Source organism: Lynx rufus, unplaced genomic scaffold (assembly GCF_022079265.1).
Source record: "Lynx rufus isolate CCGP_SWC_20201006 ecotype Redwood Valley unplaced genomic scaffold, mLynRuf1.p SCAF_9, whole genome shotgun sequence".
NCBI lineage: Eukaryota > Metazoa > Chordata > Mammalia > Carnivora > Felidae > Lynx > Lynx rufus.
In genome coordinates this window covers 21,751,476-21,778,193 of record NW_025814897.1, presented here as the reverse complement: position 1 = coordinate 21,778,193, position 26,718 = coordinate 21,751,476, and the positions used below count along the sequence as shown (strand labels likewise).

Sequence of the window (26,718 nt, the reverse complement as noted above, 5' to 3'; positions counted from 1 at the left end):
AATTAATTTCAGCTAACATGCAGTGCAATATTGGTTTCGTGAGTAAAATTTAGTGATTCAGCACTTACATGATACCATCCAGTGCTCATCACAACAAGTGCCCTCTTTAATACCCATAATCTGTCTAGCCCATTCCCCACCCACCTCCCTCCATCAACCTTCAGTTTGTTGTCTATCCTTAAGAGTCTCTTATGGTTTGTTTCCTTCTCTCCTCTTCCTCCTCCCTTCTCGTATGTTTATCTGTTTTGTTTCTTAAATTCCACATATGAGTGAAGTCCTATGTTACTTGTCTTTCTCTGATTGACTTATTTCACTTAGTATAATACATTCTAGCTCCCTCCATGTCATTGCAAATGGCAAGATTTCATTCTTTTTGATGGCTGAGTAATATTATATTGTATGTATGAATATATATGTGTGTTTGTATATATACCACATTTTCTTTATCCATTCATCAGTCAATGGACATTTGGGCTCTCTCCATAGTTTGGCTATTGTCAGCAATGCGGCTATAAACATTAGGGATATGTAGCCCTTCAAATCTGTATTTTTGTATCCTTGGAGTACAAATTGTACTAGGTAGTAGTGCAATTGCTGCTGGATTGTAGGATAGTCCCAATTTTAGTTTTTTGAGGATCATCGTAGTTTTGATTTGCATTTCCCTAATGACTAATGATATTGGTCATTTGTATATCTTCTTTGGAAAAATATCTAAGTTCTTTGCCTATTTTTGAATTGGGTTGTTTGTTGTTGAATTGTAGGAATTATTTGTATGTTCTAGATATTAACCACTTTTCATATGTATGATTTGCAAATATTTTCCCCATTCTGTAGGTTGTCATTTCACTTTCTTGAGAGTGTCCTTTGATACATAAAAGTTCTTAATTTCAGCAAAGTCTAGTTTATTTATTTATTTTTTGTTTTCTATGCTTTTGATGTCACATACATGAAATTGTTGCCAAATCCAGTGTTAAGAAGGTTCCCCCCCCCCCCCCCATGTTGTCTTCTAAGAATTTTATACTCTTAGGTCTTTGATCCTTTTTGACTCAATTTTTATATATAGTGTAAGTTGAAGATCTAACTTCATTCTTTTGCAAGTGGATATGCAGGTCTTGCAGCAGCATTTGTTGAAGACTGTCCTTTCCATATTGAACTCTTGGAACTCCAATTGACCATATATGTGAGGGTTTATTTCTGGGCTTACTATTTTATTCCATTGGTCTATATGTGTCTCCTTATGCCAGTACCATACTGTTTTGATTACTGTAGCTTTGTAGTAAGTTTCAAAGTTGGGAAGTATGAGTCTTCCAACTTTATTCTTCTTTTTCAAGATTGTTTTGGCTATTCATGGCTATTCATATGGAATTGTCTTGCAATTCCATATGAATGTGAGGATATGCTTTTCCATTTCTGCAAGAAAGGCTTTTGGAATTTTGATAGATATTGTGTTGAATCTGTAGATTGCTTTGGGTGATAGTGACATTTTAATGATTTTAAGCCTTCCTGCTATGAAGGGATGTTTTTCCATTAATTTAGATCTTTAATTTTTTTCAGCAATGTTTTGCAGTTTTCAGTATACAAGTCTCTTACCTCCTTTGCTAGATTTATTCCTCAGTATTTAATTCCTTTAGATGCTATTGTACATGAAATTTCTTTCTTAATTGCTCTTAAGACTGTTCATTGCTGGTGTATAGAAACAAATGATATTTGCATGTTGGTCTTGTACCCTGACACTTTGCTGAATTTGTTTATTAGTTCTGGTAGCTTTCTTGTGAATTTTTTGGGGTTTTCTAATATAGGAGCATATATCATCTATGGATAGAGATAGTTTTACCTCTTTGGATGCCTTTTATTTCTTTTTTTTTTTTTTTTTTTTTTTTGTCTAATAACTCTGGCTAGAGCTTCCTGTACAATGTTGAATAGTAGTGGTGAAAACAGACATCCTTCTCTTGTCCTGGTTTTAGTAGGAAAACTCTCACTCTTTCACCACTGAGTGTGATGTTACTTGTGGGTTTTTCATAAATGCCTTTTATCATGTTGAGGAATGATCCCTCTATTCCTAGTTGTCTGAGAGTTTTTACCATGAAAGTATGTTGCATTTTGTTAAACTAAGTCTGAGACTTGGTTTTCACGACTATACTGCAGTAGTGATTGTATCTGACCTAATTTACTGAGCCATTAAAAAGATTTGTTTGTTTCTAAAAGGTCTTTATAAATTGAAAATAGCTGTCAAAATATAAGGTGTTGCTATTTTTTCAAATTTTTTATTATAAAAAGTTTTAAGCACACAAAAAAGTTAAGAGACTTGCAAACACCTATATACCCACTACCTAGATTGACAGTTGGTAATATTTTGCCTTATGTGGTTTATCTGTTTGTGTGTGTGTGTGTGAATTATCTCAACGTAAGCTGTATATCTTGATATTTCAGTTAGGTGTCATATGTCAAATTGATACATATTCATGTATAAAATTAATATGTTGATTTATATGTACATATATGTATACATAATAGAAAATATGCTAGGTCTCAAAATTTAAGAACAGTTAATCTTCAAAGGCTGTGATGTATATATAAATATAAACATATATTTGTATGTTTTTTTTAAACAGAAAGAACATATATGTATATATACATATTTTTTTTTAACAGAAAGAAGGCCAGTGATGATTTTTTTTTTTTTGCTCAACTTTTTCATAGCCTAGGATTTCTTTTGTTAGCATCATTTCATTTTTCTCTGTTTCACTCACAGCCTTTGAAGACGTTCTTAAATTTTGAGACCTAGCATATTTTCTCCTTTATGATAACTGTATAGAGGCTTCACTAGGCTCTATTTACTCTGCTAGAATTGTTGGGAGGAAAGGCACTACACAGGCTCCCAAGCAGGGACGGGACACACAGGGTGCATGGAGTCATGTGGGATGGAACCAGGGAATACTGACTTGCCATCTGTTGGTCAGTGACGAAATTCACTTTGAAGGGTTCCGGTGTTCGTCGCTCTTAGAGAATAGGGCTGCCCTGACAGACTATGAGTGAGGTCTCTTAAGTAAAGCTGGGTAAAAAGGACACTGAAGGGGCGCCTGGGTGGCTTGGTCGGTTATGCGTCCGACTTCAGCCCAGGTCATGATTTCATGGTCTGTGAGTTCGAGCCCCGCGTCGGGCTCTGTGCTGACAGCTCAGAGCCTGCAGCCTGTTTCAGATTCTGTGTCTCCCTCTCTCTCTGCCCCTCCCCTGATCATGCTCTGTCTCTCTCTGTCTCAAAAATAAATAACCATTTAAAAAAAAAAAAAAGGACACTGAAAAAGTTGCCAAGGGAAGGAAAGTTCTTAGTAGTTTGGTATTCTAGCAAGGCAGCAGAGGTAGAACAAAAGCCTTGGTGCTGTCTGTCTTTGGCATTCAGATTTATTTTCAAGATCAGCTCTACTTTCTAATTAGACACAAAAACTGTCTAGAATGAAGAGGGTGGATTTCTGGATAGGGGTGATGGTGTTAGAGCTTTGGGCCTCAGAATTGTCCCCTCTTCGTTTGTTTAGTGGAAGCTGTCTGATTTAAAAAGGAAAGCAAGGGAGATCATTGTTATTTCTTTTAAATTAAAATCAGGGTTGGACAACATATTAGCAAGTTCACAGACATAATTGAAACTATATTAGCTTGAAATATTGCTGACAGAAGGGTAAAGGTTTTTTATGCAGTATCAGAACTTCAGAGAAAGTAATCTGAGTTAAGTTCTTTGGCACATTTGAAACTGGGATTGATTTTCTTTCCTTGTCTGTATGTTCTGATTTTGCTATAATGAGCATGAACTAACTATAATTTTTAAAAGAAAGTTATAAAAACAAGAAACTGATATGCACTTGCCTAATCCCTTAAAGATTTATCGAAGGCTCCGTTTGCAATGAAGAGTCCCATTAAATAAACAAGAATCTTAGGAATAAATGGTTTTGTTTGCATTATGGGTTGGCACAAATATGTTCTGCGTACTTTGATTTGTTTCCTTTAATAAGTTAAGAACTTGAAAAGATTATTGTCTTCCTAGCTCTTCCCCTGAAACTTAGTTTCTCCTCAAGTTGATATTTATTTTCCTGCCTTTCTTTCATTATGCTTCTCCAGTTTTGAGGAATACTTAAATTTGAGGTTTAAAAATCTCTGTGACTATACTATGATCTCAACTCATCTTTGAAAAAATTTTTATTTTATTTCATTTTTTAAAAATGTTTATTTATTTTTGAGAGAAGAGAGAGCACATGAGCAGGGCAGGGGCAGAGAGAGAGGGAGACAGAGGGTCCAAAGCAGGCTCTGTGCTGACAGCAGACAGCTCGATGCGGGGCTCGAACTCACGAACTGCCAAGATCCTAACCTAAGCTGAAGTCAGAAGCTTAACCGACTGAGCCCCCAGGCACCCCAATTCATTTATTTTTTTTTAAATATATAAAATTGAGTCCTTTCACATACTTTGTGGTTTATTTTGCTTTTATTGCTTCTACCCCGGATTGCTTTTTTTTTTCTTTTTCTTTTGTTAACTAATTACTAAATAATGCTACTAAAAAGATCCTACTCTGGACATACCTACTCCATTTTTGTATTAGTTTTCTAATTCAGAATCTAAATTCTTGCATTTATGTCTTCACAACCAGTATCTTATTTACTCTTGCTTCCTGCCCTACTTAAATATGTGGGAACTTTTGAATTTAAATGTTTATCGAACTGAACTTTAACCGGGCTCCCTTTCAGCCCAAGTGGCTGGAAGCAAAACTGAAGTTTTATATCTTGAGAGAAAGCATGGTTTTGTTTAGAAGTGGGATTGCTGTTAACTCACTAAGGAAAACAGTCCTTTCTTGAATGCTTTGATTATAGTTCCCTGTTTGCACAGAAAGGCATGGACCAGATGTATTTGTATCTATACAGTCAGGTTCTCAATAGCAGGCTGTGCCAGGGGATCTCATCTCATTTTCTGTCAAGCTAAATCAGATTTTGATTGTTAAGAGTAAACACATTCTTTCTGCCTAGAATTTACTCTTCAGCATCTTCTGCATTAGATTAAGGCTATAAGCTCTGAGATACAGGGAGATAGAAAAAGAATTCCATCTGACACAGCCACATGTTAATTTTTTATTTTTTTGTTTTAAATCATGCGCTTAGTTTGCAAGACAGCATTTTAGGTGCTGATGGTGTCAAAAGCCAAGTTTTCTAGTCTCTTAACATTCTATAGAACTTTATTTTTTGATCGAAAGCATGCTTTATATGATTCTTCCTTTATTCCTTTTGCTCCTTTTTCCTCTAAAGACGCCCAACACAGACATGCACGTACACACACACGTACACATGTACATGTACATATGCACACATGCACACACATGTACCCAGACACGGTATCTGTCTCTTCTCTTTGCCCTCCTCCGTGTGACTTTTCTGAGGAGGTAAGATTTCTACTATAACCTACCACTCTTCACATTCAAATGAAGGAAATGGCAGATTGTATGCCCATCTTGTTGTTAGGGTAAAGTGGAATTTTAAGATTGAGTGTTATTTATAACACTGAGTGAGATGTGTATAAATGGAGAAAAGTCTAAATGTTCATCTGTCGCCTCCTAACTCAGGGTAGGTCTTAAGACTTGGATATTTCTAGTTAGGCTCAGAAGAAGATGGCCAGTGTTAGACAAGGAAGCCCAGTTTTCAATATCTTGGCAATCTGACATTGTTCCTTTACAAGTAGAGAAGTCAAAATCCAGAAGCAAAGGGCTCATACTATATTACAATAAAAGATTCATGGGAGGTATGGTGGCTGGCTTATTTATAGTTATTGCCTCAACTTTAAAGCTGCTATATTCTACTGTAGTAGAAGGGACTCTAACTTAGAAACCCTAAATTCTTTATTAAGTGAAGCTCCCCTGTGTTCTTTGGTATGGATTCCCCGCGCGTGCGCACAGCCTCACATACTCTCACACAAGGGCCCTGCTCCCTCACGCAGACCCCATGCCAAGATTCTCTGAGGAAATAGATTCTTGACGTTTCTTCATTAATTCAAGAATGTGGCATAAAGGTTACAAAATGAACACAGGCGAGCAGCTGCTTTGATGGTGAACGGCCTGTCCCCAGGGAGGCAGTGGTACACTCTTTCCACCGCAGCAGCCTTAATGACTTCAAATACCTTGGTATTCATTTACATCCTCATTTAAATACTTGGTAGGAAAATAATTACACTGAGGTTTTTGATGAGATGAAATTTGATCTCAGCAGATGGAGTAAGGCTTCCCCTTTCATCAGCGGGGGAAACCAAGTGTCATTTAAATGAAAATCTTCCTGAAATCTCTTTATTCCTAAATTTGCTGCCCATATCCCCGAGGAAATGCTTCCATCAAGAAGGCTTGGTGAGATTGGGAAAGGATACCAATTTCAGAAGTAATTGTCATCAGGTACAGCAAGAATTTTCCCCCACCCCCAAGCGTTTTTTTAAACGCTTGCTGTGGCTTTCAGGTTTTGGCTTGAGATAATACACAAATGTGAATTTGAAAATGCGAGTTTTTCCCGGCCGGTGTTTTGGATCCAGATCTGTGTGCTGGTGACACGGGAGAGTGCCAAACACCGCAACCCTGTCGGCCTTGAATAGTCCACCGCGCTAGCAACGGGCCTATGAGGCAAGTAGCATGTTCACCCGTACCCGCCTCCCCAAGCTGGCATCTCACTGCGATGCGGCACTTGAGTTCCCAGGCAGTGCGGAAGCTAGTGTGGGAGGAGAGAAGGAAAGCAGTTTCATCCACGGTTTCCATGGAAGCAACATACCATCCTTAGTGCTCAGAGAGGAGCTGGTTTCAAGGGAGGTGACTTTTTACAGGTACTTGCTGCCGAAAAATAATTTTCCTGCCAGAATAGACTGTGAGTGCTTTAGCCTGTTTTCACTCTTGACTGTTTATTTTACATTTCGCTTGCCGGGCAAGATTTTGCACAAACGTGTCTGGATTTCCTATGGAATTTTCCCGAGAACGTATGTAGTCTCTGTCCTGATAGCGTGAAGACCGGCGACCCCCACCGGCTAGAGCTGCTGTTACCCAGGGGGCACTTCAAGGCTGTGGCTCCCGTAGTGATCCGAGAGACATTTCGCTTGCATCTGGCCGTCTTATTGGCCACAGCAGGCTCAGTGGCAAGTCAAAAGGCGATTCAAGGGGGCAGTCTGTTTCATTGAAAGGCCCTGTGGGGGCCCTCTGGCTGCTCCAGGGTTTCTCTTACACTGTGGGCTGGAGGGCCAGCTGTATTCTGTGTGGTGGGTGGGAGGAAAGGGGAGCCAGCTGCACACTCGGTGGCTAGCGGCCAATGGAAAGTATCCCAGCCTCCTGCGCTCTCGCTGTGGCAGTCCCGTCAGCTGGAGCTCTTGTTCCCTGAGGCCAATGATAACTGGGCTTCCCGATGCGCCTGTTAGCCCTTTGTTTTGGGAAAACCAGACTGGTCCAGGGTGGGGTGGGGGGATAGAGAAGACAAGAAAAGGCACCCAAATTACAAAAGAAATCAATACATTTACAATCTATATTCTTTGTAAAAGAAAAGAAAAGCATAACTCAAAAATCAGGATGGAAGGAACTGGCACTTTTGTATAAGCTCACAGAGGAATGACTAACAAAGAAACTACTCAGTATAATGCAGTTTCGTCCAGAAAAGCTCCAAGCCATTCCTGTCATACTCTTGGCAACTGGTGAGGTTTTGTGAAGGGATCTGGGAAGAAGTGGGGTCTTTGGGTGGACACTTTTCTTTGTCTGCAGCCATGCTGAACATCATCTTTCAGATTGCCCTGTCTTCTGTGCCTTTCTTGAGTGATTGGGCAGGATGAGATGAGAATATAAACATTTGAGATATTTCAGTATGTCTTAGTACTTCGAACAATCATCTCTCAGGTGTGTTCCTTTTGAAGACACCTCTCTTCTGTGTTATGGATTACACACACCTACCTCCCCCTGGCCTTTTGAGCTCCATTTTGGAGAGACGTGAATGCTATGGTTTTGTGTTATCAGTTACTTTTTCTGTCTAGAAGCATTTTAGTTTCAAGATACTACAGTGGGTCTAGTTGACAGTTGATCTTTAGCCTAAACCTCATCCAATTCAGACTTGCTCCTTGAGATCTCAAATTTCAGGGTATTCCTACCTTCTTTGGGGACAGGATTCACCATGGTCTGTGTTTGTCAAGGTGTATCAAGGTGATTCAGAGCAGCCCATCAGTGGTTTGGGTTATTTATTTGATCTTGGTTTATGAAGGCTCAGAAGAGCTCAGAGGTTGGGTAGTGTTTACTAAGAGGTGGTAGGCTAGTTGGCCGCCCACTAGGTTGATGTAAGAAATGACATTCCTGTCTGTTTTCCTAGATATTCAATGCGACAAGAGAGCTGTCTAACACTGCGGCCTATCAGTCTGTCCGCATCTTCTCTGTGTCGCTCACTGAGGCAGAGCAGGAACTGGAGGACCTGGCCAAGGTTGACTTGCAGTGGTCTAAGCCCACCTCAGGTGAGTGACTGTGGAACGTGTGCCATCTCTTACGTACTGGGTCAGTGCCCTAGGAGGACTCTGGAACCCTGAATTTGGTTCTGATCTATTTATTAGGATTCAGCCACCCTTATACTCATTTCTTGTTGACCCTCCACCCGAGTTCTGGGGGTAGCCACTTCATGCATTTCTTCCCAAGATTCCCCCCTGCTATGAGCAGATGACACTTCCTTCAGCTTCACTGAACAGACTGAGGCCACTCACATGAGCTCTGCCAGCGTCTCTCAACACTGCCTCAATGCTCTTCTCTTTTTCTCTTCCTTCCTTTGTTTCTGTGTCTGAACACAGCTGAGTGCTGTCCTTTCAGGGCTACCTGTGATGTGGGCGCTTCCTCTTCCAGGGCCTTCTACCCCTTGAGCTCTGGTCTTTCACCCCCATGTCCATTCAGCACAAAATCTTTATTTCCCACCTGTTCTGTGTCAGGCTTTGTGCTGGGCCCCAAGGACACAGCAGTGAGCAGGACAGACACAGGCTCTGCTCTCAGATTTTGCCTTTCTTTTACTCTAAGCAGACAAAACAAAACAAAACAAAACACACACACAAACATGACAACCCCCCTTCTCATGGTGTCTCACCACTCTCCTTTGCTCTGTTAAACTTTTCTAGAGTATTTTCTGTCCTCATTCCTTTCACTGCCTTTTCTATGTTCACTCTTGGTAATTTGTCTTCTCCTTCCACCTCAACAACTTCTTCACCTCAAGGCTGCTGCTGTTCTTCCAGTTATACACTCTGGGCACTCTAGCCCTTGACCCTGCTGAAGGACACCTGTTCTCATGGAGCTTGTATTCCAGTGCAGAGGAATACAGGAAATGCTTAATACAATTAGTAAATTCCATACAAAGTGTCTGGTCCTCAGTATTACACTATCTGAATTCTCCCTATGAGAACTCAGGAACTGAAGAGATTTGGGTAAATTTTTGGATAAATTTCTTGGTCTGTGAACTCTCCTTACATGGTATCCCAAACTCAGGAATCAGTTAGGTTTGGATAATATATTATACCTTCCTATTATCCCCTTTTTACTCTCTGAACTCTGAGACCAAATACATTTTTGGGGATCAAGGGATAGGGTGGATGGGGGTGTAAGCTAATGAGACAGAACTATATAAATAAAATACATCAGGGGAGGGGGTGCAGTAGGACTGTTGGGGGCTGGGATGGGGTCGTGGTTTCTCATTGAGGGTGGCCATGGGGGTCTCAGTTGAGAAAGGCGACGTTTCAGCGATCAGCTGGCAGAGGCGAGGCAAGCAGGTATCTGGGGAGGAACACAGTAGGTCAAGTCGCTGTCATATTCCAAATCTCTGCCACCTCCTCTGCTGTTGTCATGTCACGTCTCTCTGACTGCGGTGGGGAAGGTTGGCCGGTATGAAGGAGCCGCCTCTGATCTAATCATGGTACTCCTCCCGTCTCAATGTCCTCAACCCCAGTCACCTCTACAAAGTCCCCTTAGCCACTTCGGGTCACACACCTACAGGTTGCAGGCATCAGGGTGTGAACATCTTTGGAAGGCTGTTCTGCCTTCCACACATTCTCATTCCCAAGCCTTTTCAGTGGCTTTCTGTTTTCTCTCCTCCAAGATGTGATTCCCCTCCTGTCTTATCTTCCACTCGTCCCCTTTTGTGGTCTAGGCTCCAGTCACATACTTTTCAACCTTTTTCCTACTCTGTGTCCTTTTTTAATATATTGTTTCCTCTGGATAGAACGCCAGCCCTGCATTCCCTCTCCCTTCCTTCTTATTTACCTTTTCCTTATACCTAACTGTCAGTGGACCCACCTTTATACCAGCTACCCACAGCCACCCGGCAGCAGCCAGTGAATTTTCTGACTCTGCATTAGGTACTAGACATCGGGGATCCAGAAGTGAAGAAGATAAGGGCCCTGCCTTGGAGTAGCTAATAGTTAAGTGGGGGTAAGGAAAACACTGTGCTTAGAAGATTAATGGAAGCACAGGAGAGGGGGTCATTCTTAGACTTTTTGTGATCTGCCTTTCATTTGATATTCTTACTTTTGCTGTTAAAACTCCTTACCACCTGTTTGTACCTCCTGAGGCACTTAACCATATTGGGTCGTCTATTTTATTCAGCTGAATGTCTTATTCTGTAGAATGTAAGAGCTATGAGGAGAGGCTCCATGTCTCTCCATATCTCTTTATTCACTGTATCCCAGCCATCTAGAAGTGCCTGGCACCTAGAAGGCGCTCACTCAGTTTCACAGTTCATTTGAAATTTATTTGAATTCCCAGTATTACACTGTCAACTTTTTGAGTGCCCACATTGTAGAGAGTTTGGATCTTTTGCAGTGCCAACCCGGTGACTTATATGTAAACTACTATGTTTCTGTCATTTTTTCTTTAACTTTTTCTGACCAGAAAACTTAGGCCATGGAGTTTTCGAGTACATGTCAGCAGTGTGCTGGCTCTTTGGGCGTAACCTGTATGACACATTGCATTATCCCATTGGGCTGATCTCCTCCTCGTGGGGTGGGACACCCATTGAAGCCTGGTCTTCTGGAAGGTCACTGAAAACCTGTGGTGTTCCTACACGAGGGTAAGAAATCATCCTGAGGTCTGGGAGAAAGCCTTGGAAATTATGTAAGACAGAAGGATCATGGTTTCCTTTGGGGAGCCAAATCTGTGTTGAATGTCCAAATATGTATTGAATGTATGTAACTTATTCTGTGAACATGTATGGTATTCTTTTTTTTTTAAGTTTATTTATTTTTGAGAGAGAAAGAGCGTGAGAGAGCATGTGAATGAGTTGGGGAGGGGCAGGGAGAGAATCCCAAGCAGGTCCTGAGCTGTCAGCACAGGGCCTGATGTGGGCTTTTTACTCACAAACTGTGAGATCATGACCTGAGCTGAAACCAAGAGTCAGACCCTTTACCAACTGAGCCACCCAGGTGCCACCGTAAGGTATTATTTTTATTGTCATCAGCACCACGATCATCTGAGAATATGTCAGGAAGCAATTATGATCCTTTTCCTTAATAATAGTGATAGCTAATACTTACTGAAGGCTTTCTCTTTGTTGGATACTGTTATCATCACTTTATATGTATGACTTCACTTAATACTCCCAACAACCTCTACAAGTGTAGATACTGTTAACATACTAAGCTACTAAGCTTAAGTCTCAGAGGGGTTTAGTAACTTGCTCATGGCTACAGCTGGTAAGTGGCAGAGTCTGGCTTCAATGTCTGTGCTCTTAACCACTGTGCTCTATTGTCCATGAGAATAAACACTGTAACATGAAGAACAAATATTCATGTAATCAAAGAGATGTATTAGTATATTGATTATGAAAGCACGATCAGGAAAAGCTGGATCAGGAAGAACACATGGGGTGGGGAAGAAAGGAATAGTTATTAAAATCCTGACACTGATATTAACACAGAGATTAATAGTCTGTGAACTGTTTTCATAAATATTATGTCATTAAATCTGGGAAGGGCCCTGGAGAGAGGCTGAACTTCAGCTCTTGGTATAGCTTAGGTAAAGTCATGCCTGTCGGGGAGGGAAGACCTTCCACTTTGGGACTGACAGAATGGCCTAGGTAGAGTGGGAGGGATCTAGGTAGAGCCAGGCTTCCCAGGTCTCTGGGGACGTGAAGGGATGCCATCAAGGGTGTGGGGAAGTGGATATACTCATCCACACCTCCCATGAGTATAAATTCATATACATATTTTACAGAGAAGTTTAGGAACACGTTTAAAGCTTTGAAAAAAATGTGCCCTTTGACCCAGCAATGTCATTTCTGGGCACTTATCTTAAGGAAATAAGCCTATATTGCAGTGATTTTAGCTATTAGGAAGATAAGAAAAAAGCTTAAAAAAATCCAAGTGTGCATCAACTGAGTACTAGTTAAGTAAATTTATTGTCTGCATGAGACACTCACAATAAAATACTCCTCTTCTCTGGTTTTAGTGACCTTATCTGGAAACTGGGATGGCCCCCTCCGAACTTGTACTGACTGATACATTTATCCTGGGAAGAACCTGGATAGATATGAAAGTTGGAGGCTATTCAACATGTTTTCATGGGAAACAGAGTGGTTCGGTCTAATCTTGTGTTGCTATCATCAGACGTTTACCCCAGATGAAAGTTGGATAGACACCCAGTTTAGGGACCATGATGTGATCAGTCACTAGCTCTCTCATGATACTTGTGCTTCTTACCAATTTTAGGTTCACTCAGTCTGATTCTGTAACCGGTCCCAGTAAGAACTCTGTTCTCTGGAATGCCATGATCCATCCACTACATAATATGACTCTGAAAGGGATGATATGGTACCAGGGTGAGTGTTAATTTGTTGTTTCTCCATTGTATTAGTTAGCTTTTGCTGTGTAACAAACCAGCCCAGGATTTAGGGACTTAAAACAATAATAGTTTTATTTGGCTCCCCATTTGGTGGGTTATTGGGGTAGTTTTCCTGTATCGACTACTTTGGTTAATTTCTTTCGGGATCTTTTATGTGTCTTTGGCCACCCGGCAGGTGTCTGGTGGCTGGATGGCCTCGGCTGGCCTCTCCCTCCTGTCTGTTGACTGCTGGAACACCCTGGTACTCAAGTGGTCCCTTATCCTTCAGCAAATTAATTCAGATTCTTTATCATTTACACAGCAGCCTCAGGGTTGCAAGTATATCAAGAGAGAGCAAACCCCAGAGCTGAAGCACTCTTCAAACCTCTGCTTGCATCATGTTTGCTGATGCCTCCTTGGCCAGAGCAAGTGACAAGGCCAGTCCAGAGAGACTGCAGGAAGACTCATTCCCTAAGGGCATGGGTAGAAGTTGGGGAATAATGTGTGGCCATGTTTGCATCTACCCCAACCCCCTCTCATAATCTGGACTGTTTTTAGGGGAGTCCAATATAAATGTTAACAGGGACCTGTACAATTGCACATTCCCTGCGCTCATTGAAGACTGGCGTCAAGCCTTCCACCGTGGCTCCCAGGGGCAGACAGAGCGTTTCTTCCCATTTGGATTTGTCCAGGTATGTGTTGAGAGGAAGCAGGTTTTGGGTATTGGGGTGGGGGTGTCCTGTGGAGGTCTCTTTCCTGGAATCCATATTCCTTTTTTTGCCCTCATAGTCTGCTGGTCAAGAACTAACTGTAAGATTTAATTCATCTCAGTTCACTGATGGGACAATTACATCTTCAAAAAAAGTTAATAAGTAATATTTCTTTTATTTAACATTATTTTTTTAATGTTCATTTATTTTGAGAGGGACAGAGCACAAGTAGGGGAGGGGCAGGGAGAGAGGGAGACACAGAATCTGAAGCAGGCTCCAGGCTCCTAGCTGTCAGCACAGAGCCGGACACAGGGCTTGAACTCATGAACCATGAGATCATGACCTGAGTGGAAGTTGGATGCTTAACCAACTAAGCCACCTAGGTGCCCCAGTAATATTTCTTATTAAAAAACAAATACATACATGTTCATTATAGATATTTAAAAGATAAGCAAAAAAAAAAAAGCTAAAACATTTCCAATTGCACAATCCAGAATCTGTTCATGTATTTTCGCAGGAGGATCCATACCGTAATACTGTACCATATCTTGCTGCTTCTCTCTCTCTGTCTTTTTAATGTTAATTTATTTTGAAAGAGATAAAAAGCAAGTAGGGGAGGGTCAGAGAGAGAGGGACAGAGAATCCCAAGCAGGCTGCATGCTATCAGCGCAGAGCCCCATGCGGGGCTCAAACATATGAACTGTGAGATCATGACCTGAGCCGAAATCAAGAGTCGGGCGCTTAACCCACTGAGCCACCCAGGCGCCCCTTGCTTCTTCTCTTCATATGTATTGCGAACATTTTTTCATGCCAATAAATATATTTTTAAGTTTATTTATTTATTTTGAGAGAGGGAGAGAGAGAGAAAGGGAGAGCATGCAGGGAGGGGCAGAGAGAGAGGGAGAGAGAAAATCCCAAGCAGGCTCTGCTGTGTCGGCACGAAGCCCGATGTGGGGCTCAAACCCACAAACCATGAGATCACGACCTGATCCAAAACCAAGAGTTGGGTGCTCAACCGACTGAGCCACCCAGACGCCCCTCATGCCAATGAGTATTAATCTTGAGCACAATTTATAATGATTGCAGAATACTTTGAAATATGGTTGTATTGCAGTTTATTTAACTAGTTCTCAAGAAATGGACCCTTCGGTTGCTTTAAACATGTTGCTTTTGTAAGCAGTGGTGTGTTGATTGTCCTTGTAGCTAAATCACTGCATGCGTGCTTAATTCTTTCCATAAGATAAATTCCCAGAAATGAAATTGCTGCATTAAATTGAACATTAATTTGAACGTGTCTTCAGGTTTCTCTGTAGAAATTTATGAATTTGTGTTCAGTGTGTACTCTTAGCAGCTATGTGTGTACTTGGCCGTGCCCTCCCTAACTTGGTGCTGTCCTTTCCAGCCCCTGTAGTGAACCTTGGTCTCTCACTCCCAGCCCACTGCCCCTGCTCTTTGCCTGGAGCACCCTTTCTCTCCTGCACTCTCCTGACCAACTTTGTCCTTTAGATCTCAGCCTGGACATCAGTTAGGAAGCCTTCTGTGACTGTCCAGCATCTGGGATGCACCACCTCCTTTCCCCTGATGGGTAATTTCTTAGCCCTCTCCTTCCCCCATTTTCCTTGCATGTCAGTCGCACACAGCATCATGTTTTCCTGCATCACACTTGTATCTCGGGACCTAACTGGTCAGCAGTTATTAAATATGGTCTAACACATAAATGAAAAAATATATCAAGAGAAATCACACTTTTAATTAGTGGCAACTAGACAGAAGGATTCTGCTCTTGTCCTCGCCTAAAAGGAATGAACGTATTTAACCAAGTTGATGATGGCTTTGCGTTACCTGTTCACATGACTCCTCCAAGACCTACACTCTTTAGCAGGGTGGTAAGCGGCGACTCTTCTGAAATACAGGAAATGAAACAAGTAAGGTGTTAGAAAAGCGGGGCCCAGCTCACAACATACTAATGGAACAGGCTTTAAGATTTGAATTGGACACATGCTTCCAGATGTCTGCCTCTGCATGTCCCGCAGATACCTTCTGCTCACCGTCCTCACGTGTCTTCTACCTTGTCTTACTGCACCACGCCTTTTCTTGGATGAGGACTTTTATGGACCTTCTTTCCACTTATACTGACTTTACAACCATTTTCTTTCTTCCTTCTTACCTTTGTTTTGACTTCGAAACCAGATTATTCTACTCATTATTGTCAAAATAGCCAGCCCTGTCAGCAGATCTGTATTTCTGGTGGTGGAAACTACATCTGGACTTCTGAGGTTCTTTTTCATCTTTGCCGTGTAGATGGTGATTTGAATGTGACTCCAGCCAATTCAGACCGTGTGTTGTATGCTGCTTATATGCCGTGAACTGTGTGAGGTGCTAGAGATACGGTGCGAATCAGAGAGACCTGGTCATTGCCCTTAGGCCTTACTGTTTGGCAGGAGTCCCTCAGACTCGGGGCTTTAACTGATCACCATCGACAAAAATATGTTGGTTACTTGTGGAAAACTGGGAGCACAAACATATACCTTTGAAGAGAAATACCACATATGGCAAAATAATGGTTCAGCGCATGGATCTGCAGCTAGTCTGCGTGGATTCACATCTCAGCCCTGACGCTCCTTCGGCTCTGTGATTTTGAGCCAGATATTAAAAAGGGAGATTATTATTTTAAGTATTGAATGAGCTAACTCATGTAAAGCCTGGCACATGCCAGATAATGTTCATCAGTGAGAGAAGTCAGAAAATCTGGGGTGGGGGGGGGGACAGTTGGTCTGCAAGGAAAGATGAATTGGCTTTGTAGAGGTGTTGAATTTGAAATGATGGTTGCAATAACTAAAGCACGGTTAGAGACACAGGACTCAAGCTCAGCAGAATGCCCCGGACCGGACACACGTATCTGAGAGTTGTTAGTAGTGAGGTGACCGGAAGCATGGGAGGGAAAGAAGACCAGGAGGCTAGGGAGTCCTGAGGAGATGCTTTTGTACAGCGGGTGTGGAGCAACGGGAGTGAAGTGCAAAGTACATACAGTATGCTATTGTAAAGTCTTCTGAATGGGGCCCCTTTTATATTCTTTGGCTATTATATGCCTTCATTAGCGGTGGTATTTCTACTAATCGCTGTGGGAGACTGAACGGCACCCTAGCGGATCTCAGAGTAGGGAAAACAAGAATTTCATTTGGGTATGGAGTATGCTGGTGCCTCCATGTGGCCACTGTGTCATAGTGCAAGCGAGCCAAGTGCACCTGTCAAGTGCCAGTGCGTGGTGAAACTGGAGAATTGCTGCAGGAATTCTCCACAAACGGCCATTTGGAGACCACTTCCTTGGCTTGAGCGGCTGTGTAAGCATCTCTCGGTGTTGGGCCTCAGCCTCGTACTTACCCTAGACTCTTTCTGGTGGCTCTGCTGCTGTGATCCTCCTTATGGCACTGGCTGCCGAGCATGATTCCACTTTCGGTCTGTTGGGTGTTGTGTGGGAAGAAGCAGTGTTGCTCACTGGGTCTTCTCGTGAAATTCCATTGTGAAGCTTCAGCACCTTTTATCATTTCATATGTGAAAGCAGATTTGCCGAGAGATAAGAGAACTGGAAATGTCCCCTTAGTTCCAGATCACGTCCCTTCTGCTGCTGTTGCAACCTCACCAGTGTTTTCCTGATGATTTTCTAGTCTTTCTGGAACAGGTCAAGAAGCAGAAAACTCCCTGTTTTCAAGCCTTCATTTGGCCACGTTTGTCTGGGATGATCTCAGGTATTTGCTGGCCATGGGAGTGAGAAGGCTGTGGGGAGCACTCTCTTCATCATGTAGCTCCCCTGATGGGGACAGAAGATTTCAAACGGGGCCCAAAGACAGTGGTTGCTCGCCCAGGATGTTTGCCAGCTTGTGGTTTGACTTACTGTTAGATCATGGTTTGTAAAAGGGATAATAGGTTGATGCCTCTCATTGCCTGGACTGTGGCTAAGAATAAGTTGCAGTCGACATCAGAGAACATGGTGATATAAATATCAGAGAATTAAGGAAGGAGGAAAGAGTGGGACCACATGCGTCATAGTAGTATTGGAGAATTTTTCTGGGAGTTTCTGTCCTTTGCGGGAGTAGGAGTCTATCAATTTTTAAAAATTAAATTTTTTTTTCTTTGAGAGAGAGGGAGAGACAAAGGTAGAGGGAGAGAGAGAGACAGAGAGAGAGAGAGAGAGAAATTGAATCCTAAGCACGCTCTGTGCTCAGTGCGGAGCCCAACACCAGACTCGATCCCACGACTCTGGCATCACGACCTGAGCCAAAATCGAGAGTCATATGCTCAATGAACTGAGCCACCCAGGCATTCCAGGAGTCTATCAATTTCAAGTTTAGATGAAAGTGTTTACTCAGTACGTTGCAGAGTCAGACAGCTTCTTACTACCTTTACTGCTCCTGCACTAGTGTAAGGCGCCATCATCTCTTCCTTGAAATATTGCCTCCTTACTGGTCTTCCTGCTTCTACCTTTCCACCCCCTTTGGGATATTCTCAACATTTCAGTTAAAGTGATCCTTTGAAATGCACGCCATATCAGAAGGCTCCTTTGGTTCCTCCATATGAGTGAAGTCAACAAATGATGTGTGATCTGCCCCTACTTTTCTTTGCCTTGCTCACTCCACTTCAGCTATGCCGGCTGCCTTACTGTCTTTAAGCACACTAGGCTTACTCTGCCCTAGAGTCTGCCATTTTCCTTTCCTTCTGCCTGGAAAGTTTTTTCACTAGTATATTAGTTTTCTATTGTAGCGTAAAAAATCACTGCGTGTTTAGCCGCTTAAAATAATGTTACATACATTTATTATCTTACGGTTTTATGGGTGAGGAGTCAGGGCATGCATGGCTTAGCTGAGTCCTCTGCTTGGGGCTGCAGTGAAGGTGTCGGACAGAGCTGGGGTCTCATCTGAGGCTTGGGTTTTCTTCCAAGCTCAGGTGGCTATCGGTAGAATTCATTTCATTGAAGCTATAGAACTCATGGCAGCTGACTTCTTGAAGGCCAGTAGGAGTTTCTGACTTATGTACCCCATTTTAAAGGCTTATCTGAATTGGGCTCTCCACATACTCTTCTTCAGGTAAAGTCTGATAGAGGACTTTACCTACATCTGCAGAATCCCAAGCAGATAATTAGGTGTTACAGATTCTGAAGGATGGATACTGTCTTTTCCCTGTATTCCATCCCGTATCCAAGGTGATTGCCTGCTTCTGTCAGTTTGTCCTTTAGGTTATCTTATTCCTGCCCATCCCATTCCTACTACTATCCTAGGTCAGGCCTTTCTCTTATGTGTCTAGAATGTTCTAGTAGCTTCTGAACCAGTCTCTCTGTTTTCGGGCTCTTCACAGGATCATTTGCATGATCACTAGATTAATCCTTTGAAATAGTCCTTTTATCATGCCAATAATTTCAGTGGCTCTCTAATTTCTTTTTTTTTTAAATGTTTATTTTTGACACAGAGAGAGAGAGAGAGCGCGAGCATGAGTGGGGGAGGGGCAGAGAGAGAGGGAGACACGGAATCTGAAGCAGGCTCCAGGCTCCAAGCTGTCAGCACAGAGCCTGACATGGGACTTGAACTCACGGACCGTGAGATCATGACCTGAGCTGAAGTCGGACGCTCAACTGACTGAGCCACCCAGGCACCCTGGCTCTCTAATTTCTGAATTGAGGTGAAATTCATATAATGTAAAATTAACCATTTTAAAGTATTCAGTTCAGCAGCATTCAGTACATTCACAGTGTCCTCCAGCTGTCACCTCTACAGTGATTCCCTGTTGCTTATAGGTAAAGTATGAATTCTATCCAAACTCTTGCCTCACTATCTTTCCAACGTTGTCTTTCCTACATAAACCCTCAAGTTCAGCTCAGTTACTCTCTCTTGCTCTCAAAATTGCCCTTTTACTTCCTACCTTTTTACATTATAAGATTCTAACATGTCCTGTTTGTAGTGGTTGCTTATATTTTCTGGGCCCATCCATTTTTTCTTTTCTTTTCTTTTCTTTTCTTTTCTTTTCTTTTCTTTTCTTTTCTTTTCTTTTCCTTTCCTTTCCTTTCCTTTCCTTTCCTTTCCTTTCCTTTCCTTTCCTCTTTCTCTCTTTTTCTTTTCTTTTCTTTTTCTTTTTCTTTTTTTTTTCTTTTGTTACATATTTTGAGGCTGTGTTTTCTTATAATAATAAACTTTGTTCTTATGCAGAGTACTTGCTGTCTTTGGCTCCAATATAACATTCAATCCATGCTATATTTATACTATTGTTTATTAACTTCTCTTTAAAGCATTTTTAAAAATGTTTATTTATTTTTAGAGAGACAGAGTGTGTGTGAGTAGGGGAGAGGCAGAGAGAGGGAGAGTGAGAGAATCCCAAGCAGACTCTGTGCTGTCAGCACAGAGCCCGATGCAGGGCTCCATCCCATGAACTGTGAGACCATGACGTGAGCCAAAATCAAGAGTCGATGCTCAACCGACTGAGCCACCCAGGCACCCCTTGTTTATTAACATTTCTTATGTCTAGGTCTGTTCCACCAACAAAGCTGTGAAGTACTTGTGCTGGTTAGCTACTGCTGTGTAACAGATCTCCTCAAAACTCCATGGCTTAAGATAACTATTATTATAGCTCACATGTGTGGATAGCTGGGGTTTGGTTGATCTTGGCTGAGCTCCACTGAACTCTTTCATATCTCTGTGGGTCAGTGGCAGGGATGGGGCCGAGTGGGGTGGGGGCTCTGCTTTCTCCTGGACATGGTTGGCATGGGTCAGAAGAGGCAGCTCTGTTCCACAGCTCTCCTCCTTTTCCAGAGAGCCATAGGCTAGCCTAGGCATGTCCTTGTCATGATGACAGCAGAAATGTGAAGGAGCCAATGGGACCACTCAGGTCTCTTGGGCCCTAGGCTAAGAACTGACACACCATAACATGTGTTTCAATCTGTTGACCAAAGCGAACCATATGACTGAGCTCAGAAAGTGGTAGGGAAATACACTTTGTTTTTTTTAAGTTTATTTATTTTGAGAGACAGAGCAAGCAGGGGAGGGGCAGAGAGAGAGGGAGAGAGAGAGAATCCCAAGCAGGCTCCCTACTGTCAGCATGGATCCCGAAGTGGGGCTTAAACTCACGAACTGTGAACTCATGACCTGAGCTGAAATCGAGAGTCAGATGCTTAACCGACTGAGCCAGTCAGGTGCCCCTATACTCGTTTTCTTAGTGGGAGAAACCACAAAACCATATGGAAAGAGGCTGTGGATATAGGAAAATGTGAAGAATTGGGGTCTTTGATGCGATTTACCACATGTTCTCGGCAGATTCCTCTCTGCTTCCCTACAGCACTTGACCATGTTAAATACAGATGTATCAGTTACCTGTTGCTTTGTAACAAACTTCCCCCAAACTTAGTGGTTGTAAAACATCAGCCATTGTATTTGCTCATGATGCTCATGATTCCATGCGTCAGCCAGGCAGAGCTCAACTGGGATGGTTCATCTCTGCTCTAGGAGATGCCAGCCAGTCTTGCTCATGTGGCTTTAATTTGAACTGGAGCCTCTAGCGTTCACATGACTGGCCTCTTGGCTGGGACTGCTGGGACAATAACCCCTTTCTCCTCTAAGGGTCTTCCTGTTTCCAGGGTCCCCTTCTCCATGTAATTTCTCCAGCAGGGTAGCTGGACTCTTTTTACATGCCCATCTCCAAGTTCCAAGAGAATGAAACCAGAAGCCAAGGGCCATTGAGGCAATGACTCAGAAGCTGCACATCACTTCCCCTGCGTCCTGTTGGTCAGAGAAAATCACAGGCTTCTCCCAGATTCAGTAAGAGGAGAAATCGACTCCACCTCTTGATGAGAGCAGGGCACAGATACGCTGTGTGGGGTGAGGGGAATTGAGCCACAACAGTAAGACACTCAGTAAATACTTGTTGAATGGTATTTGAACAGATTAATGAAGCAGAAGCAGAGTCTATGTATGAAAAAAAAACTCTGGTGTAGGATTCTGATGCAGTAAAATTCTGATGCAACATTCTCTACTTTCCAGTTATCTTCATATTTGTCTGCAACCTCAGATGATAAATTTCCCCAGATCCGTTGGCATCAAACAGCAGACTTTGGCTATGTCCCCAACGTGAGGATGCCCAACACTTTCATGGCAGTAGCAATGGATCTCTGTGATAGGACGTCCCCTTATGGCAGGTATGGGTGCTTCTTGGGCTTTGCTTGAACAATAATCTATGTTCTTTGTCTGTGGCCTTCATTCTGATGTTCACTTGTGAGGGGCAGAGAGTGGGTGTTATGAGGATTGGACCTTCGGAGCCTTATCAATCATTTACACTGGGGATGTGCTGCAGTAACTCAACATCTCAGCGCCCTGATGAGACAACATTTTACTTCCTGTTCACAATACATGTCCAAAGAAGGTCAACAGAGAGGCTTTGCTCATTATAGTCATTCACAGATCTAGAGTGATGGAGGTTCCAAGTTGATCTGGGCTCCCGGTCACCTTAAAGTCTCACACTGGCAATGAAAGTAACGCATGTTACTTCTACTCACGTTGCATTGGCTCAGAGCAGGTAACATGGCCGTGCCTGGCTTCAGCGAGAGCAGGCACGGAATTCTTCCGTCAACTCAGAGGAGGAATAAAGGGATATCTGTGAACAGCTCCAATGACTACCACACGCTAGCTGTGGGATACAAGGGGATTTGAAATATGAAATGGGGCCCACACAGTGTCTGGTTTATAGTGGGAACTTAAACGAATATTTATTTTTGGGCAAATGAATATTTATTGATTGTCCTATCTGAACCTGGAGGGTTTTATTCATGGAACATGTGAACACCTTATTCAGATGAAACGCAGGACTGCCAGTGGTTGGAGTAAGTTTAAGTTAGCTCTCCTAGGTTGGTTCCAGTGCCTTTCCTCCGTCCCTCAGGGACCTGTATTCCTTCCTTCCAAGTCATCTGCTATTTCAAGGTTTCTAACCCATAGGATGCCCGGAGCCCCATTATGGCTACCGTTCACCGTGTCCCTTAAGCTGACGAGCCATTGACCTGTTAGATTCAGTCAACTTTGTTCTTACCTTCCTAAAGGGTGCTTTTTATAATCCTTCCCCCCCCAACCCCCCGGTTTTTAAATGTGGCTATTGTTCAGTGAAAACCCAAAGTTCTCTGCCTGTTCTTTATCCGTAGCATCCACCCTCGAGATAAACAGACTGTGGCCTACAGGTTGCACCTGGGGGCCCGGGCTGTGGCCTATGGTGAGAAACTGATCTTTCAAGGACCACTGCCTGAGAAGATGGAACTCCTGGCTGACAGGGGGCTGCTAAACCTCACATATTCACAGCAAATCCAGGTGAAGAAGCAGGACAAAATATTTGAGGTGAGAATAGCCAGAACTTAATAGGGGTTCATCCTGGGTTGGGAGTCAGGATTTCTCCACACTGAGGCCCATCATCTCTTTAATTGTAACATTTCTGTGAAGGGGATCTTGGTTTTTGGCGGGGCTGAGTTTATCTCAGAGGGGTGACTAAGTAGCTATTAATTCTTTAACTTAGGGGCAATTTTGATAGGACAATCAAGGGAAGGAAAATGAATCTACATTAAAATATTCCTTTTGTTTTTTCGCTCCGAGAGCATCCATCTTTGCTCTGGCAAGGGCCTGCAGCTTTATTTGTAGGTTACCTTTGGAAGATTCCTTATTCCAGAGTGTTTCCCTCATCTTGGATGTCTTTTTATGTCACACTGTCGCAAATTCTGATAGTCTTTGAGTTTAGTGTTTCCTTTGAGAGGCTTAGCTTGGGAATTTGTAGCTCATTGTAAATTAATGTAATGAAACTACTTTCTTCTAGCACGTAGCGAGGATCATTCCACTGTTGAACTAGGGCTAATAATTAAAGAGCTTATGTAGTCTTTCTTCCCTAGTTGGGGGTGGGGGTGAGGCATTCCTATTGGAACATGCAAATGAGCTTCTTTGGGAATCAGGAGGCCATTAGGCTGGTTGGAGGGGGTTGCTGTATGAAAAGAGGGCACTGGAGGGAATGAAAGAGTATTAAAGACAGACTTTAATTACACGGGTTTATCCTTGCTCCTCCTCTGGAGTCCTAACTACAACATCCACAGGCCTCAGGGCAGCGCTTGCCCCACTGAGCTCCTTTGGACACTGGGTTTTAGGTAGTTCTAGCTCCCCAGACATCTGCGTTCTGACTTCAGTTCTCTCATGGCAGAACGGCCTGTCACCTGGACCCAGAATCATAGTGGGGAGCAGGACAGAATTTAACCTGGGGTACTGAAAACTTCATGTCCCCTTCCTTGGATTGCTTTCTGGTTTGAGAAAGGCTCTCTGTCCAAGGTTCCTTTGTGCCCCTTGTTCGTCCCCCCCCCCGCCCCCCCCCCCCCCCGCCCCTTCGGGAGTGCTGGAGTTGTAGCAGCAGCTGGACTGCCCCGCTCCCTCACTTCCTGCCTGCCATGCTGTCTGGTCGGAAGGCTCACAGCAAGGAGGTTCAGGGGAGCCCTCTCTAAATGCTCTATGTGATTATGTTTCCTTGTCTCCCTCAGTAATTTAATATTTTTTTAAAAATTGATTTATTTTGTCACAGGAACATTCATTATCACACCAACCTGGGTTTGGGTTTGTTCTGGTTATTGTAGAAAATGGATCCTGGGCCAAGAGTGGCTCCTTCTGTCCCTTGTGGTCTCTTGGAGTATCCTAACTGACCTAACCATTCCTATTTTTCTGATTCTCTTACTAGATCTCATGTTGCAGTGACCATCAGTGCAAGTGGCTCCCAGCTCCCATGGGCACTTTCTCAGCCCAGACCCTGGCCCTGAACGTCAGTTCTTGTCGCGGCACTCCCGCTGCTGTTCGCTATGCCTGGACCACGTGGCCTTGTGAATATAAGCGGTGCCCCCTGTACCACCCCAGCAGCACCCTGCCGGCTCCTCCCTTCATCGCTTTCATGACAGACCAGATCCCTGGAGATCTCAGCAAGCTTGCTAAATGATTTAGCGGCATTGCGATCATTACCTTGGACATAAGTGTGCGTCCTTTTGATGTGGGCATTTAGCTGTTGAAGTGATGACAGCTATAGCTTTTAAAGGCAACTAATAGAAAAGCCGCATTGGACAGCTCCCAGCTAGCACATGGCTGTGTCCGTGTTCTGAATAGGCGATGAGCAGTGCTGGCAGGCTAATGAGATGCTTGCCTCTTGTCCCCCAGTCAGCCTAGGTGTCTTGCCGGACTAATTCCCAACTACAAATGGAACTTCAGTGTCCTTCACTTCCCTGTGGAGAGTGCAGTGTCTAACACTTTTGTCTACTTATATCCAGAACTGTGGAAACTCGTGGCTGGAAAGGATTTGAAGGCCATGTGGGCCAGCTCCTATTTATGTCTTCTTTACAAAATCTGGTAAGTGGTTACTGAATCTCTGTATAAAGTTTCTAAACTTCCCAACAGTTTTTTCTTATGTGGAGATGAACTCTTTCTAGGCCTGTTTGTGTTCTGTCTTAAGCCAAAGCCAGTTCTGTTCCTTTCAGTCTAATAACAATAACGTGAATGTTTGAAACCAACAGGAACTGTGTGTGTGCATCTGGGGAGGTGCGAAGGGGCTGCTTTAAGGAATGAGGAGAAAGGGTGAGGTGGCGGCGGCCCAGGAAGGCACTCAGGCAGTCAGTGACGGGTGGGGAAACACGGGCTCAGGAAAACATGGCAGTAGAGGTCACGGACAGGCAAACAGGTTAAATACAAATCTCAGGCTTTCTAAGGTAAGAGGTTTACCTCTAAAAAGGATAACCCAGATGGAAGAAAAAAGAGGCTGAAAATAAAGCTACACAATAAGCATTTAGAAAAATAATCCAGATGGGACAAATGTGAAAGTGGGCTTCTGTGACTGTTAAGAATCCTAATGCAAAGAGAAAAAAACCAAAAAACATAGCATTACTGCTTATTGGTTGATTAAAAACAGCTAATGGCACTTGGTAATTGTGTCCTCTATTAGAATTTGGAAATAAAAGTACAATCATTAGTGACGTGTAAACATTTATAGCCCACCAAAACTGGGTTAGGAATGGTAAATGTGCTTTGAAGCATGAGGAAGGAGGAAGATTTATTTGAGTAGCTTCCACTCCCTTAATGGGAAAAATAAGAACTAAAGTAATAAGCACCTGACCCCAAGGGGTCCTGGTGTAGTGCTGAACAGCAGGAATAGCTGTCAGTGTCAGGATTTATTTTAGTAAGAAAACAAAACAACTATGCAGTATACAAAGAACTTTGGCTCCTCTGAGGACTTCCTAGTGTACAATTAACTCCTAACACCCATACTTTGACCTCATATGCCTCTGGCCTAAGGGGAACCAGGGACCTGGGAACAGACTCCTGAGAAATAAATCTCCGGGTCCACCCCTCCCCTGTGCCAACACACATTCACTCATGGGCTGTCCTAACTTGTAGGCAGCTGGACATGGTCAGGAACCCCATACCCAGGCTCCTTTCCTAGTGCACACAGTGGGAGATACTAGGTTTAGGTAGTGGATATACTAATGAAAAGTCATGTGAAACTTTAAAAATTTTTTTAATGTTCATTTATTTTTGAGAGAGCACGAGCAGGGGAGAGGCAGAGAGAGGGGGAGACACAGAATCTGAAGCAGGCTCCAGGCTCTGAGCTGTCAGCACAGAGCCTGATGTGGGGCTCAAACTCACGAACTGCGAGATCATGACCTGAGCCGAAGTCGGACACCAGACCGACTAAGCCACCCAGGCACCCTGTGAAACTTTATTTTTAATGGCTGAATGCTTTTAAACATTCTGTGGAAATTCAGTTAATTTCCCAAGTGAAAATAACTTTTTAGTATTTGTAAAATGAAATTTATAACTATTGTAGATTTGGACACAAACAAAAAGAATAAACAAGTAAAAATCACCCCAAAATCCACCATTTGGCAAAAAACATTTAATATTTTGGTAAACATTCAGTTGATTTGCTTGGGTTATATTTTATACACTACATGTCATACTATTTTGTAATCTGTTTTTGGCTTATTCTAGTAAAATAATTTTCCTATGTAAATTGAATATAGTGTTTTAGTTTGTGGGAGCCCCATACTTTATTTAACCAATTTTTCCATTAGTGGACACAGATTTTTTTTTTCCAATTTTTCCGTTAAAACGAATACAGTGAGGAATGTTACATGCAAACATCATACTGTACTTTCTTCCTTA

General features: G+C 42.9%; 1 protein-coding gene across 2 annotated transcripts in view; it reads left to right on the top strand.

Annotated features, from left to right (window-relative positions):
* Positions 1-24,505, top strand: part of SIAE (sialic acid acetylesterase) — a 38,308-nt gene extending 13,803 nt beyond the window's left edge. For both annotated transcript variants that reach the window (XM_047072387.1, XM_047072386.1), the window contains 7 exons: positions 8,347-8,485; positions 10,893-11,070; positions 12,707-12,816; positions 13,377-13,510; positions 21,547-21,701; positions 22,695-22,884; positions 24,254-24,505. In XM_047072387.1, the coding sequence (XP_046928343.1) occupies positions 8,347-8,485; positions 10,893-11,070; positions 12,707-12,816; positions 13,377-13,510; positions 21,547-21,701; positions 22,695-22,884; positions 24,254-24,505 (1,158 nt within the window). The remainder of the gene's footprint in view (positions 1-8,346; positions 8,486-10,892; positions 11,071-12,706; positions 12,817-13,376; positions 13,511-21,546; positions 21,702-22,694; positions 22,885-24,253) is intronic.
* The last annotated feature ends 2,213 nt before the right edge of the window (positions 24,506-26,718 follow it).